Source organism: Amblyomma mixtum, chromosome 9, assembly GCF_055824585.1.
Source record: "Amblyomma mixtum isolate Tamu chromosome 9, ASM5582458v1, whole genome shotgun sequence".
NCBI lineage: Eukaryota > Metazoa > Arthropoda > Arachnida > Ixodida > Ixodidae > Amblyomma > Amblyomma mixtum.
The window spans coordinates 19,317,573-19,335,914 of NC_143020.1; the positions used below are offsets into that span (position 1 = coordinate 19,317,573).

General features: G+C 49.4%; 1 protein-coding gene and 1 long non-coding RNA gene across 4 annotated transcripts in view; one reads left to right on the top strand and one right to left on the bottom strand.

Moving 5' to 3' along the window:
• The window catches only part of LOC149328433 (uncharacterized), a 98,511-nt gene extending 83,480 nt beyond the window's left edge, over positions 1–15,031 (top strand). For all 3 annotated transcript variants that reach the window (XM_089561986.1, XM_089561987.1, XM_089561988.1), the window contains exons 8-10: positions 2,633–2,929; positions 7,654–7,817; positions 9,905–15,031. In XM_089561986.1, coding sequence (XP_089418112.1) covers positions 2,633–2,929; positions 7,654–7,817; positions 9,905–10,389 — 946 coding nt within the window. In that variant the 3' untranslated portion in view covers positions 10,390–15,031. The remainder of the gene's footprint in view (positions 1–2,632; positions 2,930–7,653; positions 7,818–9,904) is intronic.
• Positions 2,971–18,084, bottom strand: LOC149328434 (uncharacterized). Its single transcript, XR_016285805.1, has 3 exons — positions 17,778–18,084; positions 5,039–5,109; positions 2,971–3,618 (listed from the first exon to the last, which is right to left on the bottom strand). It is a non-coding gene; the product is annotated as an uncharacterized LOC149328434 (long non-coding RNA).
• Positions 18,085–18,342: the final 258 nt, after the last annotated feature.

Genomic DNA, 18,342 nt, shown 5'->3' on the forward strand with positions numbered 1-18,342 from the left:
CCAATGATTCATCTTTACTTCAAACCATCTTAACACACTCGCCTCATGGTGTAATAAGTCCCTCCTTTCCTTAAACATTACCAAGTGCAAATCTATGTCTTTCACGAGAAAACGCACTATGAATCCACATCAGTACAGCCTTGGCTAACTTCTTGTCGACCCCGCATTATCCTACAAATATTTCGGCCTCCACCTTACACCATCACTATCATGGGTAACCCACATTCAAAACATTTGCACAGAAGCCTCACGCATACTAGGTTACTTACGACGTAACTTGAAGGCCGCATCCCCTGAAATAAAAAAACTAGCATACATGACATTCATTCGCCCGAAATTAGAATATGCTTCATCCATTTGGCATCCATCTCAAGCTTATCTCGCCGCCGACCTCGAAGCCGTACAGAACCATGCATCCGCTTTATAACATCTTCCTATTCAATAAAAATCAGCATCACAGCACTGAAACAGTCCGTCTCCATTCCATCGCTCATGTCACGCCGCATCATATCTCGCCTCTGTCTTCTGCATCATTTCTATCATCATCCGCGCTCACGCCACGCAAAACTAGAACCGCCCCATAGGACGTCTAACCGTTTGAACCATAATCATAGCATTGCTCGCATCAACTGTCGCACGTTAGCACTCAGTTCTTTTTTCCCGCACGCAATAGCTCTATGGAATGCCCTGCCAAACACCACTGTATCATGCAGTAATCGCAAATCATTCCGTGAAATACTAAAGGACCATTTTTCTTGAGAGCAATCTTTTCAATTATATGTTGTGCCTGATACAGACAAGTGTCCTCGCTTTTTTTCATTCCTTAGCCTTTGTTTACTCATGTGTTCAATTTTTTTTTTTTACTTCTTATATATTGTATAACCTTTTTGGCGCCACTTACCTGCTGTACAGTCGTGAGCAAAAAATATTAGCACAGATCACTGGCGATTAGAATTTTGTATATCTCACCACGCGGCGCTGCGGTACGCAGACCTGCCTAACGGGCCGTTTCTATGTTTGCAGCCTAGGGGGGGGACGGCAGGAAGTAGGCTTTATCAAGCGTGCACCGCCCGAGCGTTGAAGTGCCGACCCTACGTGACTATGCTTGCAGCATTTATTTTGGCTCGGTTATCATGAGCAAAGATGGTTTCTTTTTGTTACTGTTTTTTTATGTCCGCGATGGTTTGTCAAAAGAAACTCGCGGGAACAATAGATGATAGCACTGCTTTTAGCCAGTAATTTTGCTGTCCGTGGCCGTCCGCTGAACCCCCCTAAAACTGTAGAATGGGAACGGCCCGGCACTCTCGTTATCAGCCTCTTCGCCACCCCCAGCGCCACGCGTTGTCATTCCGGCGCTCTGGTGTTCCGTCATGTGTGCTAATCTTTTTTACCCGCGACTGTACATTCTTATCCCTTTTTACTGTTATTTTTTTTTTCTCTGTAGTGTTCTTGTCTTCGTTGGTACAAATCTTGAGTTTGCTCCCCTTTTATGTAATGCCCTCTTGCCTTTAAGGGAAAAATAAATGAAATGAAAGCTCTGTTTATTTTTTTTGCCTGTGCTAGTTAGCACTCGCATCTAAGTGGCGATTGAATTGCACCAACGACCAGCCGCAGCGAAATTCCTGGCGCCTGTGAACTCTGTATGTGGCTTCTGTGTGGGCGTGGCGCACCAGAAGCCGCTGATCATGGCAGAAAAGAGCCAACGGTGTTGTGCCCACTAAACACAGGAAACGAAAGTCCTCACATGGGAATCGGAACTATAGCGCGAGGTGACATTCACGTGTATCACATGGTTTTCTATAGGAGCTGCAATGGTATTCGCTCCCAACAGTGCAGCAACCAGGAAAAAGTGACAGCCTGGAACCTGACATTGTCATTATCATCGTCATCAGACTGACTACGCCCACTGCAGGGCAAAGGCCTCTGCCATGTCTCTCCAATTAACCCTGACCTTCACCACTTGCGGCCACTGTATCCCCGCAAACTTCTTAGTCTCATCCGCCCACCTAACTTTCCGCCGTCCCCTGCTACGTTTGCTTTCTCTTGGAATCCACTCCGTTACCCTTAAGCACCAGCGGTTATCTTGCCTTCGCATCACATGCTCTGCCCAAGCCCATTTTTTCCTCTTGATTTCGACTAGGATGTGATCAACCCGCGTTTGTTCCCTCACCCACTCTGCCCTCTTTTGATCTCTTAACCTTACGCCTATCATTCTCTTTCCATAGCTCACTGCGTTTTCCTTAACTTAAGCTGAACCCTCTTTGTTAGCCTCCATGTTTCTGCCCCATAGGTGAGTACCGGTAAGATACAGCTCTAACACTGTGGTTCTGCTATATTCATTAAGCAAAGCGGAATGTTGGGCAAGTTGGATAACGTTCATGATGTAAAAAAGCGCACAGGGAACACAAGGGACGGAAAGTAAATGAAAGTAAAACGGAAAGTAAACACTTGTCTGCGTCGTTTACTTTCCGTCCCTTGTGTTCCCTGTGCGCTTTTTTACATCATGTCTGCTATATTCAGTTCGAAGTCCAGCATTTATGTCACCTGCATCTTTCTGTGCTTGTTTATTTACCGCTGGAAATGCCAGCAGTCTTGTTCCAAACCGTCAGCCCTGTGCCGTCATTGCCCGCAGGTGGTCTCTGTGCCGGCTGAGTCTGGACCTGCGTGGCTCGGCCAGTGGCGGGGCCAAGCGGCCGGAAGTGCAGCGCAGCCGCAGCTGTAACCTGCAGAGCTGGCCGCTGCTGCGACCGCACCCCGAGGAGGAGCTGATACCCCCTGCCACGTCGCTGAGCGCAACGGCCATGGACTGTCGGCTCGCGGAAGAGCGGCAGGCGGAACCGGAGGAAGAGGAGGTGGTCCTGCGGAGGCGGCACAAGGCGGGCTCCTTTGAGCCGCGGAGGGACACCCGCAGCCACGACAGTGCCTACAGGTGCGTGTTGTTGGCTATGGGGGGGGGGGGGGGTTCGGGGTCGTAGCTAGCTCGCTGCTGCTGCTCGCTGCTGCTTGACGGAACCGCGGTCAAGCTACGACACCTGTTCCCACCACCACCAGGACAGGAGTGCTGCTGAGCGAAAGAGTTGGTTGATGGGAGGAAGATTACAAGAGGGTTTATTTACATTTTTACATCATGGTAAATATAAGTAAGACTGAAGTGAAGTTGAAGTGAGGCTCAAATGAGGCTCTATGGGGCTAAGTGAGGCTTTAGTGAGGCTCAAAATGGGGCTGATCTGCCGCATTCGTTGTTGACTTTTATATTGTTCTCCTTCCCTAAATTCCCTAGGTTGAGGACGCCCACGCCGGGGTGGGAGGGGCCCAGATCACAAACAGAACAAACTTGTGCGCACAAACACACCACTGCACTTGGGGCCACGCCCCCGTCACATGTTGAGTCTGAGGGAAAGAAGGTCGCCGTCAAGGTAGCGTCGACTGTGGTAGGTGATGGCCCCCAGCCTGCCGAAGGTTTCTGCGGGTCACCGACATCTGTTGATCATCAAATGTCACCCGCCGCTCGAGGCCGGACACGAGGTCACGAAAATGCCGAAAGTGGTTCCTCGTGCTTGGAGACGTTCGCGAGGGTCGGAGATGATGCCCGCCAGCTTGTCACGGTACTTGGCACGCCTAAGAGCAACAGGAAACGAGGCCCTTTGTTCCCCGGCACGGTCACGGCAAATGGGGAAGATAACGTTCGTCTCCCCGAGGCGGCGGCGGCGTTCTACACGTGCAGACCTTTCGGAAAGGGGGTTCGTTTTGGTCCTGCACTCCAACCGGGCAAACTCCGTAATTGAAGTCAGCCGGCACCTGGGTCCTCACCTGGGAGTGGTAGTTTACCCAGAGGAGGAGGTCATATGGACCAGAACCATTGCTGCGTATGCCGCTTGTTTGGGCTCTTCGTGGTGGCAGACGATGAATATTTCTGATAACTTTGATCTAAACACGCAAGTACTGCACTCAGACATTATATGAACAAAAAGGAACCACGAAATGCCATCTCGCGCGTCAGATTATGGATATGCCAGCGGTGTAGCTGAAAAGAACCTTTTACAAGGTGCATTTAGCGATGCAACACCCGAGCCAGTTGGTCGGGTGTACCTGTTTTGACCTTCTTTCGTTGGCTTAGTCCACTTCACTTTTTCATTGCTGTCTTTCCGAATGAACCGCACTGCTTTCTTTTTTCCATATAATAGCTGCGTTCATCTTTGCACTTGCATGCCGCAGACTTTGCCTGAACTTCATTAAAAAGCTGGCTTCTCCTAACGGCTTTTAAGTCTTCTGGCGAAGGTTGTTTTAGCTATCTTGAACAGCTTGCAAAAAAAAGTTTAAAAAATCACAGTACACGAATACCTTAGTTTTGATACGATGTTGCTGGACATGTTGAAACACATGGACGAAAGAGAGAGAAACACGGGACGAGCGTTGATTCACAGATGAAGTTTTTTTTTTGGCTGGAGACATGTTGAATATTTTCCCGCACTTGCCATATATCGGATATGTTTCCTATGGACGTTCCTTGTGTCTCCTTTTCGTCCATGTTTTTCGCCATTCATCTTAAAGCAGTGCGATACACAGGACGAGAGAAAGAAACAAGAGACGACACGAGCGCAATCTAACAACTGAGTTTTATTCCTAGAAGGGTTAGTTATATACGCACCAAACACAACGATAACGATGTGTCTGTGTTTTATCGTTGTGTTTGGTGCGTATATAACTTACCCTTCTAGGAATAAAACTCAGTTGTTAGATTGCGCTCGTGTCGTCTCTTGTTTCTTTCTCTCGTCCTGTGTATCGCGCTGCTTTAAGATGAATCCGTTCCAACTTGCCCAGTTTTCTGTTCTCGTTTTTCGCCATATTCCCGGACAGTGTACCACCAACTTGGCTTTCTAACTGTTCTGCTGAATATGATGTGAGGTGCATTCTGAAGCATTAGTTTGATGTCTCCTGCCACGCGAATTCTTTGTTCTCGTTTTTTTTTATTTAAAACTTTCTGCCAAGGAAAGTTTGGGGCATTAGCAGCTGATGCCGCAAAAACTCTCTTGCTCACTTTGTAGGAGAACTGTTCTCGCTTCTTCAGCTGAGATTGTTTGCTGGTGGCGTGGCTTCTTGTGGTCTGTTCTGAAATGAAATGATTTTATTTATTTATTTATTTATTTACGGCATACTGCAGGCCGTGAGGCCCAAGCAGGAGTGGGTACAGAACAGAACACAAATTGAGCAATAATACCAAAGTGCAAGCAGAAAACGAGCAGAGCGAAATGACATGGCAAAGAAAAAGAAACTAACAAAACAAACTAACAATGGTCACTTATCAGGTCAAGAGACCGTACACACGAAGCTGGTAAGCTGTTCCAGTCACTGATGGTTTGTGGAAAGAAAGAGTGCTGAAATAAGTTAGTCTTTGCAAAGTACGGGGTCAGAGAAAGGGGTGGGAGTGTCGGGTTTGTCTGGTGTTCTGGAGATTAAGATACGGCGAAGAATTAATTCCAAGTTTATGGTTAAATAACAAAAATAAGAATTTCAACCGAAGAAACTTTCGCCGGGACTGAAGGGTTGGTATGGAATTCGACTGCATTAATGCAGAGACGGAAGCAGTTCTATTGTATTGCGAAAACATGAATCGCACAGCTTTCCTTTGGATCCGCTCAAGTGCTTTTATGTTAGTGAGAGTATACGGGTCCCATACAATGCACGCATATTCAATTTAGTCCTTATCAAGGGCGTCCGCAGAATTTTTTGCAGGGGGGGGCCCCGTTGGTGCCCCGGGGGGGGGGGGGGGGGGGGTATGTTCGTAGCAGAAAGGCGCTATTTGCGGAGTAAATTTATTTATTTATATATAAATAAAAATTAAACAAAATGTACACATGAAAGAAAAATTACAAACAGCAAATTAAAGCGCGGCTAGGAGAGGTACATTGGAGTTTATCAACGAAGAAACAACTAAAATTAATAAAAATGCAAAAAGATGCTATATCACTTCGTGGAGAAGAGTGCTCAGACTTGCTGCATACGGGTTCTCGACTCACCCGGATTGATGACCAGCACACAGCACAATATGTTCACAAACACGCAACTACAGTCACTCAGTCAGTCTTCCTTGAACAGCAACTGTAGGCGCCTCGGATTTTTCTGGGCGAATTGCGTAATTACACGTGTGATAAATTCACTTCTGTGCTTCATTACACGCTCTCGGTGCACACTCATCATACACATTGATTGGAAAAACTGTTGAACGCGTACGTTGAAAACAAAAGATGACTATATATACAACGAAAACTTATTTACAAGATAAATGCACGCTCGCAGCTTCATACACCTCACTCCATCTTGCTTGCGCATCCGCACAGTCGAGCAACCGCACACACACTGCTCTCCGCTCGTCGTTTTCTCGTCCGCTGTCTTGGTTGTTCTCAGCTTCGCTGACAACCGGCCACTAAAAACACCCAAGCACAAACACAGAGGCGCGCACACGTGCAAGGGCTTACTTGCCGCAGTATCCCCGAATGCGCACTTTGGGGGTGAAAGGAACGCCGCGCAACTTCCGAGGGGAAGGGACACTCGCCACTCCAGTCGGAAAATTTGTTTTTGTGTTTTTATGGGGTTCAGAGCCCCAAAACGACTCAGGCTATGAGGGATGGAGTAGTACAGAGTTCCGGGTAATGTCGACCACCTGGGTCTCTTTACCATGCACTGACACGCACAGTACATGGGCGCTGTTGTGATTTGAGGCCCAGCCAGAGGTGACAGGCGAGCCAGGCAGGCGCCATCGGGCTGCGTTGAGTCGACCAAAGGCGCTGGTTTTCGCAGAAGACGCAAAGAACGCTGGTGTGGGGGCGCCTCGGGAGACTGCGTCGCCGTGAACAAAAGCAGCTAATCCCCTTTGCCGGAGATTCTGAAAGCGGCGCTTCTACCGAACTGCGCTACCCGTGGATCGGAGGAGACAGCGAGCGGCGGCGGCGCCAACTCATCGCCCGCTTGCCCCTGAGCAGCCCGACAAAGCGGGGGTGGACACGGCTGATTTTACCTTCCCTCCTTAAGAATTCATCGGTGACCGGCGTAACGATAGGCGAAAACAAGATGCCCCGTGCACTGTCTGCCTCCGTGTCGCTATCTCTCTAGAGATCAAAGAAACAGACACCCATCTCAAGGCGGCTCGAAACACATGCTCGCCGGTGCCGCTGTATGTCTGGAACAGGTCGCCCTTCAGTAGAGCTAACGATGGCGTGGTTTGAAAACGGCGGAACAACGCACGCCCGGACGCGGCATTTCGCAGATGTGACCATGCGGGGCTGCTTTTACCCTTTTGACTGAGCGCACCACCGCCCCTGGCGTGCGGCCATCACTCACGGTTCGAGTGAGTGATTTTCCAGGGGGGTGCAGCCGCCCCCCCTTGCCCCCCCCTCCGGACGCCCATGGTCCTTATATAGGTTTCATATGCTAGTCTCTTAACCTGAAGTGGTGAATCTTTTAGTTTATGGCGCAACAAGCAAAGTTTTCGTAAGGCAGACGAGCAAGTGTTAGAAATGTGAGTGTTCCAGCTTAAGTTGTTTGTTAATGTAACACCAAGATATTTATATTCCGTTACTTCGGTAATTTCTCCTGAACCCAGAGGAGGATGGAGGAAATTGTTTGTGACCGGCATGTGTGTGTGTGTGTGCGTAGGTCTCTGACGCTAGAGGACATGGCTGAGCTGGAGGCAGCTGCCAGCATAGGTGCAGAGTGTCCCGTGGCGCCCCCTCTGCCATTGAGTCCCTTGAGCCCCTCCGAGAGCCACCTGCTGCAGGATTTTGCCTCCTCTCCACCTGCCGACAGCTGTGGGCCCCCTGGTGAGTGGAAAGTCTTCCCGTATCGAGGAGGTGTTGCACATGTGTCTTACTGGGAGAGTAATACGAGCGGGCGGGAATCGGTGAAGTTTGGAGATTGTTAAAACACAGTTGTAAGGGTTCGTGCTCAACTTGTACTCTGGCCCATGCCAGTTACTGTGGCGCCATCTGTCTTAAGGGCCGTTCACACTTGCCCAAAAATCCGGCGAGCGAATCCGCTTCGCTCGCCGCAAAAACAAGGACCTGTTCTCACTTGTTCACGTGCGGGCGAGGCGGATCCGCCGCGCCGCTGCTGTTTCTCGCTTTTCCACACCACGTCGCTGCTAGCGGCATACACAGATGTAGTGAGAAAAGAGCATAAATTTACGCTGTCTACGTACCATAAGCGTATGCATGCTTACGTACGTTAAACGCAGGCACATTCTCACTTTTAGTTCAGCGTATGCTAGCACAGACGCAAAAATAAACTTAGCATGTAGTGGTGCCATCTGGTTGTCAGGGCGGGAACAATTACTGTCAACAAACCGACTTTGCTGTTAAGCCTAGAAGTGGCGGAATCGTCACTCTGAATAAAGAAAGAAAGCAAATTTATCACTTTTACGTTTTCTTGGAGGCGAGGTGAGAGGAAGCGAAAGACCTGTGCCACATTTGTGGCCAGTGGGCGCACTGAAAAAGGCAGCAACAACGAGAATTCAATCCGAAGCGGGGGGTCCGGCTTCGAAGGGCGCCGCCATGTTTGTCGCCGCGCGGCAGAAATGGGTCCAGCCTGATCGTCCTCGCCGCGCTGCTTTCAGCGCCGCTCAGCATCAAAAGCGGCCAAATCCGCTTCGCTCGCCGGATTTTTGGGCAAGTGTGAACGGGCCTTTAGTGCTAGCTAGCTAGACTCGGGAGTACAAAAATCAGTTTGCACTTTTGGCTCTTCAAAGTGCTGCAAGGCCTTTCGTGGCGCACTGTTTGGCATTGACTGCGAGACTGTTTGTGCTGTACTAGTGCTTTATTTGACTACATACACACTTTGACTACACATTACAACTGCACACTTTGACTGCCGACTTTGACTGCTTCTTTAGCACCACTCTCTCTCTGCTTCGGTGAGTTTGGTGTTGTATCCATGGCTTTGCTTGCAGTAATCAGGCATGCAATGTGGTCTCCCACGGACGCCTTACGCCCCCTGTTGGAGTGGACAGCAACTACTTTGTTCATTGCCGTATGCTCCAAAAGGGGGCATCAGGCATCCGTGGGCGACCTCGTTACTTCGAATCTGCGGACTCCGACGTCATAACCATTTCGACCAACCGAAAAGCGTGACACCTCTGCTGACAGCCTTCTGTCAACAGCGCTGAGGCATTAAAGGCTTTCGCCTTAATATTCTTGCATTAGGGGGTGGCACGCATGCGCATGCCGCCATACCACGCACTTGTCAGTCTTTTGTGTGTTGTCCTACCCACCAGATGCATACGCTATGCACCATTTAACTCACATTGTGCAGTTTTGCTCTGCCTTCCATGGACCTTGGCTGTGCCTGACATCTGCCTCACAGCACATTGGAACACGTGCTCGCACACACGCACACACGAATACACACAGACGCACGCACACACATTTCTCATCGCTCATTGTGTCGCGTCTCGACCGTTTGCTGTCATCATTCTGCCACTGACGAGAGAAGGCGCTGCTGGTAGAGCTTTTGCAAAAGTGTCAGTTGTGGTCCGGCATTGCCACAACGGTGTGCACTCTTTATAAAACTTGTGGGTGCGCTAGGTGGTTGTAGAAAATGGTATAACACACTCAGAGGTGGAAAAAGGGCATTAGAAATGCTTGTTCCATGTGTTTATTTGTCCTCTTAGTTTGCTATACCAGTTTCTAGACTTGTGATTCTCGTTGAATCGCTTGAGTACTTGTCCAGTATGTAGCAAAAACAAAACTGACCACCAAATGCCACTTTAGAGCTCAATTTTTGGTGCGAACAGCTTAGCAGTTTAGCTGAGGGAAACATTGCTCTCTCTGAGTGATTAAGTCTGTACAATTCAGTTCGAAGTGCTCAAATGCATTTGTGCTTGACTCTTCCTTTTTCTCTGCCTTCCCCACAGAGAGCCCCTGGGGTAGGTCTGTCGAACTAGAAGGGTCACACGACTCCGGCATCACCAGTGCCTCGTCCGGTTCACTCTGGGGTGCCCCGCTGCGGCCGCCATCATGTTCCTCCTCCACCTCCTCTTCTTCCTCTTCGACATGCTCGTCCACATCCTCGTCTTCGTCGTCGCTGGCCACAGCCGGTGCGGAGTGCCCCGGCCTGTCCCTGTCATCCCGCGCCGCTCTGCCACGTGCGCAGTCATGCCCCGTGATGTTGGGTTGGCTGCGCAGAGCCTCGAGCCTCGACGAGTTTCCCGGCGCCTCTTCGTCAACGGCGCACGCGGCATTGGCAAGGCCCCGGAACCGCTACAGCTGCGGCAGCCTCGAAGCCGTGCTGGGCGAGGCCAGTGTGGTGTCGGCGACGGTGTCTTCGGCGTCGCGCGAGGCTGCCCGGCGCCAGACGCCGTATGCACGCCGCTCGGCCAGTCTCATCCCAGTCTCGTGACGGCGGCCTGGTCCGCGGCCCGCGCTAAGCCTAACGGCCGCGGCGGCGCGCCTCGGCGACGACAAGACCGGACTGCTGCTTGCGGCCGCTGCCGCGCTGCTGGCCTGGGCGCTGGCAGGCTTCGCTGCGCTGGTGTGAGCGTTCTGCGGTCGCCGATTGGTGCCACGGCCTCTCTGTCCGCGTGGTGTGCTCCCTGGTGTGCATCGATCGATTGTCCGTGTTCACCTCAACCACATATCTCGGCTGGCATGTGTCGCTCTGATGTTGCTGATATGGTAGGCCCTTGCTGGCCAGCAAAATCACCTTGCCGTGGCAGTCAAGAATACGAACTGACGTACTGCATCCTGCATGGTGCACCCTAGTTTTTAATTACAAAAGGTTTTACAGCTCATTTTGTGCAAAGAATAAGAAAGGCAAACTTAGAATCACTGAAGGGCCACGCCTTTAGTCATGCATATGTGCCTGTATGTCCTTCACAGTGATGAACAGACTTTTTCAGGGATTAGCACTTGCTGAGGACAGTACAGCCGTTTGTATTCTGTGCTGTCATGGCTTAATTGTCAGTGTGGAAAACAGAGAACACAGCTGTGGTTATAATACAGAGCAGTGGGCTTAGATTCATCAAAACAGCATGTGCGAGTAGTTGTGAGTGGCAAGCATACGACTTCTAACGTGCTTCTCATCTCTGCAAGTTTCTGTGGAATATAGGTGAAGCGATTCAGCATGCTTGAAAGCTTTAGGCAGATAGACAGCCAGGGAAAAAGCGTGAGACATTTTCGCATCTACAGTTAGCCACAATTCTTTGTCCACATGTTTAGCTCTGGCAAAGCTGTCAAATGTGAGTGCACGACAGACATGTTCATTACTTAACATTATAAAACAACGGAGGAATGTGGGGCAGCTGCCTTGACCATGACAGTAACAAAAATGCAAAGCCGGTGCTATGTTAAACTGCATGGAATAGCTGCTAGGTGAGAAATTGCAGTAAAAGTGTTTTCCATGGGCTCCCTCTGGCTGTCTGTTTTGCAGTGAAGTCTCTCGGAGTTAGTGTTACTTCTCTAGCCCATCTTAGTGAGTCGCTTGCCTGCCATTAGCACCTCTGGATGCTGCTGTTCCAGTATCGGTTTCTTTTTTTCTCCACATGCGAAAGCCCGCACTGTGGGTGACAAAACAAATCTACGGGACACTCCGCAAAGGGAGTCTACGGGACACCCCGCAAAGGGAGTCTACGGGACACCCCGCAAAGGGAGTCTACGGGACACCCCGCAAAGGGAGTCTACGGGACACCCCGCAAAGGGAGTCTACGGGACACCCCGCAAAGGGAGTCTACGGGACACCCTGTGTTGAGACTGTTTCATGGACAATGCTGAATGCGTTGCTTGCCTGCATATCCTGCACTGGCGTTTTTGTGCGTGCCTGTTCGGTGGTTTGTTGTGTCCTGTTGAGTGTATGAGTGGTCGCTGGTGCCAGGAGCTGCGCTTGAAGAAGACCCTTCCGCGCTGTCACTCCTCCAAAGAGACGTCTTTTTGCCGAAGCCACGCACGTCGCGTACGGCGGCTTACCTGATGGAGGCAGACACCAGATGCTGAGATATATCGCGTCTGCCTCCAGCCCACCCCCCCCCCCCCCCCTAAAACAATGTACAAATGATTCTTCTTCCCTTCACCAAACAATCTTCTTGTGTCTGTAGTTCGCGTTTGCACTTGTTTTCTCTCATGGCATGGGCCTCGTCAAAATGGCCGGCCTTCGTAGGGCTCAGGCACGTAGAGTTCTATCCCAAGCGGTATTTATTAAGAAACTAGTCGAGCAAGTTTAGGAGCATCCTAGACCTAGCTGCAAACCTGTCTTCCTATAGTTATATTGCCCTGCACTGGGAGTGGTGCAGTTTTTTTTTCTTTTTGTTTTCGTCTTTGTTGTTGTTCCTCGGTGTGTGAAAATGTATGTGTCATGTTAAACGGAGTCCTCGGTGTGTGGGACTGTGCACCCGGGCTCTTTCAGGCCATGCCAGCTGCCGCGACCAGCATCTCCTACGCCGGCGTTCGCCAAGGGTTGTGTAGAGAGGGAGTGGGTGAAGGTCTGAAACAGCATTGGCTGCAGTTTCAGCTAGGTGACCAGATTGACTGGAGGGACCCTTTGGCTCGCCCGATCTGGTGTGTCGCACTGTGTTGTAGCCAGGAAAGGTAGGACGTCATCATCATGGTTTTAGCCACGAGTTGCTGCAGCCTTTCCCAGCAAAGAAATATCTTCAGCCATCTAAATGGCAAGCGCCTATTAATCAGAAGTTTGTTGTGACCAGCACTGCTCGAAATGTGGTGTACCGAGAGCCGACAGGATGTGCTTGTTTATGCTTGATCACTTGTGATGCTCTTGTCTTTGTATGTTCGCTTAATGTCACAACGCAAAAAAATTCCTTTCACAAATGCTGGATTACCACTGTGACCTGTCAGCACAGGAGTCTCTGGTTTGAGTTTTGTCCGTTGCTCTGGGGTACAAAGGTTCCAGGACCACGGGTATCGTGCAGAGCATTCAAAGCGAGTTGTTGAGCCAAGCTGGCATATTGTTGTATCAAAGAATTTTCGCCTTTCCTCAATACTGTAGTTTGTTTTAAAAGAAAGGTTTTCTTTCGTTTTTATAAAGTTCTTGGCACTGTCTTTTCACGCACAGCATGTTGACCTCTCAGGAGTCTGGAATTTTTGGGTAAACACTTTTTGACTGAGCCTGCAAACCCAATCCGGTTGTTTCACTGAACATCCACGGTTGTACAACCATGAGTATGCGCAATGCGCCATCTATAATACCCTTATCAGTGCAGCATGTCTGCTCGGTTTTACTTCCACTCACAAAAACCTGGTTTGGCCTACAAATGTGGCTACCACACTGAGGATAACCATGCAAGCTTTGTTAGTTTGTGGCAGTAGTGAAATGTTATCCACTGTTAGCTCGACTGCAAGCTGCATGAGATCATAATTCTTAACATCCTAATAGTTTAAAGCACTTTCTTTTCCACTGCACAGTACGAGAACTGAATAAGCTTTGATGGACGAGGAAGTGTTAGCTGCAAAACGATGCATAGCTTGCAACAATTACAGTAATTTCTGAATAGAACTGGAGAAGCTCTTTGCAGCAGAAGAAGAAAGGGCTTACTGTATGCCCATCACCTAACTTCATACCTGTCCTTAGTCTCGTTTCTGCCTCGATCGGCTCCCGGATTGGCATAAAAATGGTGTCTGTACTGGGGAACCATGAAAAACTTCAGTATGCGAGTATGGTTGCAGTAGCAGGTGTGGGGAAGGTGAGCCCTCGAAAGCTCTAGCCATTAATCTTCCTTTTGCACAGTTGTTTGTCGCACGTATTGTATGCACACTATGTGCCGTGTGACGCCAGCATTGTCTTGTTGAAGTGGTCGGGTGACCCAGTGCAATTTGCTCTCGGCGTGCCCCACGCTTTTGTGCAATCAAAGTTGGCGCCGCCGCTGCCGGTTGGTTGTGTGTTCCCTGTAATGTTTCCGTCGGGAAAGTGTGCATTATTTCAGCCTGCGTTAAGTTTTCTTCCCCTCCTCCCCACAATTCCCCAACCACAGTGTTTGTCTAGTGCCTTGTACTGTGTGTTCATTGGCCGTGACGCCGAACCGCCACCAGCGAATGTGTATACCGCTCGCAAATGACCGCGCTCGCAGGCTCCACGCAGCCTCTGGCCTGGGCGCACGCCCTCGATGTCCTCATGGAAATCACAAAACGAGCAAGCATATCAATCGCAAAGTTTTTTTTTTCCTGAACTATCATTCGACGTGTCGCAGACAGACGCTGTTGGTTCATGAGTGTGTCCGCGCAGTGCTGGCGGAGAGTGTACTCGGGACACTGCGACCGGCTTGCTGCACTCGTTCTGATAGTTTTCTGGGACACGTGTGTTGTGCACGTCCTTCCATGATGAAGTGGACTCACCGAATTTTTTGGAGCGTTTTTTTGCTCTGTAATAATGCGCATATTATTATTGAACACAATCACCACGTGGAATTCATCAAAGCTCAATAATTTGTCTTTTTTTTGCTCTGTCGTTTCAATTTCTGTTTGTTTAAAGACTATGGTTGTGATGTCATGTGCGTACTAGGTCACGTGAGGCAGTCACATATGTACGAGGTCACGTCAGGCATACAAAAAGTGCATTATAACCACTGCTTTGTCAGTTTAATTCAATGAAGCTCTTGTGCTAAACTGCTCCAGAAGGTGTGGTGACGACAAGTCAGCAAAGAGATACAGTTTTTGTATGCCTCATGGGATCTGGTGCTCACTTGTGGCGCCACAAGTCTTTTGACTGCTGAAACAGTGCGGAAGAATAAATTGAATTTCAAGCTGGGCACTGAGCCTAGGCGAATTTCACGTGATGTATCACGTCGACTGATATCGACTGAAGTTTTGATGTGCCTACACCTGTAAAAAAGTTCTAGCGTTGACGGATGCTGGACACTAGGTTTTATTTGGTCAGTCCTAACCTCTTGAGTGACGCAAGCCAGTGGCAGTTCCCCGAAAGTTTGCCCCGTTTTGTTCCTTTTTTTTGTTTTCTTTAACGTGCAGGAGTGTTGCGCTTGTACTGGACGCGCGGCTGGTCGCCCAGACGAAGAATAAAGCGCTCATGGCCTCCCCTAGCTTGTTTCAGTCATTCTTCGAGCGCACCTGGCGTGTGGGTTCTTTGCAGCTGCCACAGCTGCACCCTGGGTGCAGCTGCGATCACTTTCAACCCTTCGTTGTCGAAGGGGAACGAAGTAGCAAAGGAAAGCCAAGGCTCATACCCCCAAAACTTAGCCGGCTTAATACACTTTTCAAAGGCAAGAAGTTCAGCGTCAAATGAATTGTGCTTTGAAACGCTTGAAGATATTACTCTGTAGTCGGATACAACTCAAAAACGAAGCAGCTTTTCCCCTGTCAAAGGACCCCATTCCAGAGTTCTCTGGGATGTGACCCTGCTCAGCAGCTCCGGACTAGAGGAACAACGAGCTCTGGTCCAACGGGCTCCAACAGCGGCTTTGACCAATGACGTCCCGGACTAAGAATGACACCTAGTTTAGAGGAGCCCATGTCTCTCATTGTTGAATGAAAGTTTTCACCTCCACCACCGGCCAATGGCGTCGGCCGATCTCGTGACCCTTCTAGCGTGACAATACGGGGAGCGGTGTGCCAATGCATAGAGGGGACTGTCCCTGACCACTGATCTTGGGGGCTATCTCCTTTCATCTGCCTCTCTATGCACTGTCACGCTAACGGGGTCATGAGAATCAGCCGACGCCATCAGAGGGTCCTTTGACGAGGAAAAGTCGCTTCGTTCTTGAGTTGTATCCTAATATATAGGGAGGCAGAATACTAGAGCGGTTGGTTAATGGTGTTAATAGGCCACGCCTGTATTTCACCTCCAGCAGCTAATATCTTTGTGATCGAGTTTCATTTGACGCTGATACAAAAAGTCTCGACGGTAAGCAACATTGAATGGCAGCTATACTGTGGTGACTAAAATAATCATTTCTGAATACTACGCTTGACATCACTGTGTTCAGGTCCCTTGGCATGACGCATTACCATGGCGTGCTGCAGTGACGTTTGTGTGGTGCATTGGCATGCATGATCGATATGCATTCTCAACAGTCGACAGTGGCGGGGTGTTATGCAGACGCTGCAGAACCGGAAAACGTGCCCTTAACAGCTGTTGCTGTAAGAAAAAATATGGCAGAGTGGAGACCAGATAAGCATGTCAGGCATCATTTTACTGCATTAACATTATAGTCATCTTTCGCCCATACGTCTTTGTGTCTGAAAAAAAATCTTCCATCAATCGGCTCTTGCACACCACCCACCACTGCCATTCAACCAATGCCACCCTCGAGAAGCTCCACCTATCATCCGCCAGAAAAGTGTCCATCCTACATCTACATGTATTCACCCTCCAAAGGCCTCCACTTTCCACCCACCCAACCTCCTCTCACCAAAGCCCGCTTTAAGGCGAAAGGAACAAGCGACAGTGAAATCGGAATTCAAAAAAGCAATGGGAAGGTGATCAACATAAAAGTAAAATGTACAATAACTCCTAATTAAGGCTATCGCATTGTTTTGCGTGTTGCCGAAGTCTTTCTGGGAAGCCACCTTGCTGGTATAAGGGCACACGGCACACTACCCTACCCTTGAGAAAGCAATATTTCAACGTTAATTCCAGTGCGTTCTCATTGGAAAGGTCTGTTGAACTGGAAATGGCGACCTCCGTCAGTAGCCTGTGGCAGGTGGGAACCTATCCACCAGGCTATGAGAGAATATATTACTTTCGTGTGTTACCTTGGAAATGACGAACTTGAGTATGCCGCATCGGATTAACGAAGTTTCACTTCTGAACTTCGTATTTAACAAAAAATTAGTGTGTTGACCTCGGATATGACGAACCAAATGTACTACATCGGATATAGCTAACATAGTTGTGTCAATCTCGGATGTATATCGAACGTGTGGCTGCTAACGCATTCAAATGATCCACTGTGGATCGGCTGAGAGTTTCCGAAGTATATTTTCGGGACGTTGCAGTGTTCAGAACAGCTCACAGCACAGTTGAATGCCCTGTTTTTAGGTACACACGAGAGCCCAAATAGAAGTAAATGTCTTGTCCTTTAGAACACGCCCGTGTGGGGGCTTTTATATGCCATCACTATGGAGCATCAATTTAATCCCTCAGGAGATGAGTATTTTACGATGTATGGGAGTGAACGTTCTCCCTATAGAAGTGGACTACAAATATGTTTGTGCGTTATGTTTATGCGTTGTCTTTCAACAGTGCCAGCGATGGAAACAGTCGGCAAGCAGCACGGGCAGCCAGCGAACTAGATCGGGCGACTGTGCTGCTCACACGTGGCCCTACGTCGCTGGTTGGTTTAACAGTCTGCAAGCGCGGCGGCAGCGGATATGGAGGCGGCAGAAGCCGTAGCTTGTCGCATGCTTGTGCTTTGCAAGCACAAGCCTGTTATCGTAGACGAAGCATGCAACCTAACAATTAAGCTTTATGAAGAGTTCGAAGCATAAAACGGGATTTCACTGCAGCTTTCATGGTGACAGAATAGTTGACGAAAACCAGCGGAGTTGAAAAATGAAGGCTCTACCGGAGGCAATACTCTGCCGTGTGTGCTTCATTCAGAACTGAGAAACAAAGCAGTCGCACAAGCTCTATCAAGAACTCCGCGTTGAAACTGACCCATTGCAGTTCCATATCGATGCACCACGCTACAATCGACTGAAAATATTGCGTAACCCACCCAAAAGTTAAAATGCGGCCTAAACGGGAGCTCTTGCGGGTTGGCGGCGCAGCGGGAGATGGGGTACATCATGGGAATGCGCTGGAGGCTTCAGAAGTGTGAGGCTTACTATTGCGCAAAACTGCGATAATCCAACCTCTTGCATCATGATAGATATCTGCCTTTGAAGCAGCAGAAACGAAGGGCCAGCCAGCGACGACGATAACGACGTGGAGGTCACTCACCTTATCGGGCGGTTGCACACAACGCTGTGGAAATAGTGCGTCCGCGAAACCATAATACTCCGCCACGGATCATTCGTCCATCAGGAAGCCTCGTTGAGTGTTTGGACGAAAACAAAGATGAGTATAAAACGAAGTGGTAGCACTGAACACTACGGTTGACGCTGTGATGCGCTCAGTGCTCGGAGCATCTCGCTATAATCTTCATTGAGTGTGAACTATTTTTTCTGCGCTGATGGAGTAAGGGTGATTCGCCCTTCTAGCCGCGTATCAGGCCGCCTGTGATTCTTACTTCTCGAAGTTTCGATGAGTTGGAGGACGGCGATGTGGCAAGAGGTAAATCGAATTCCAGATGATTGCAATTCACGGCACTTAAGATAAGTCGCAACACAAATATGCTTGTGTTCACTTTGGTTGTAGGGCGGACTTGCTTTTCGGCGCGGACTTGGCCTG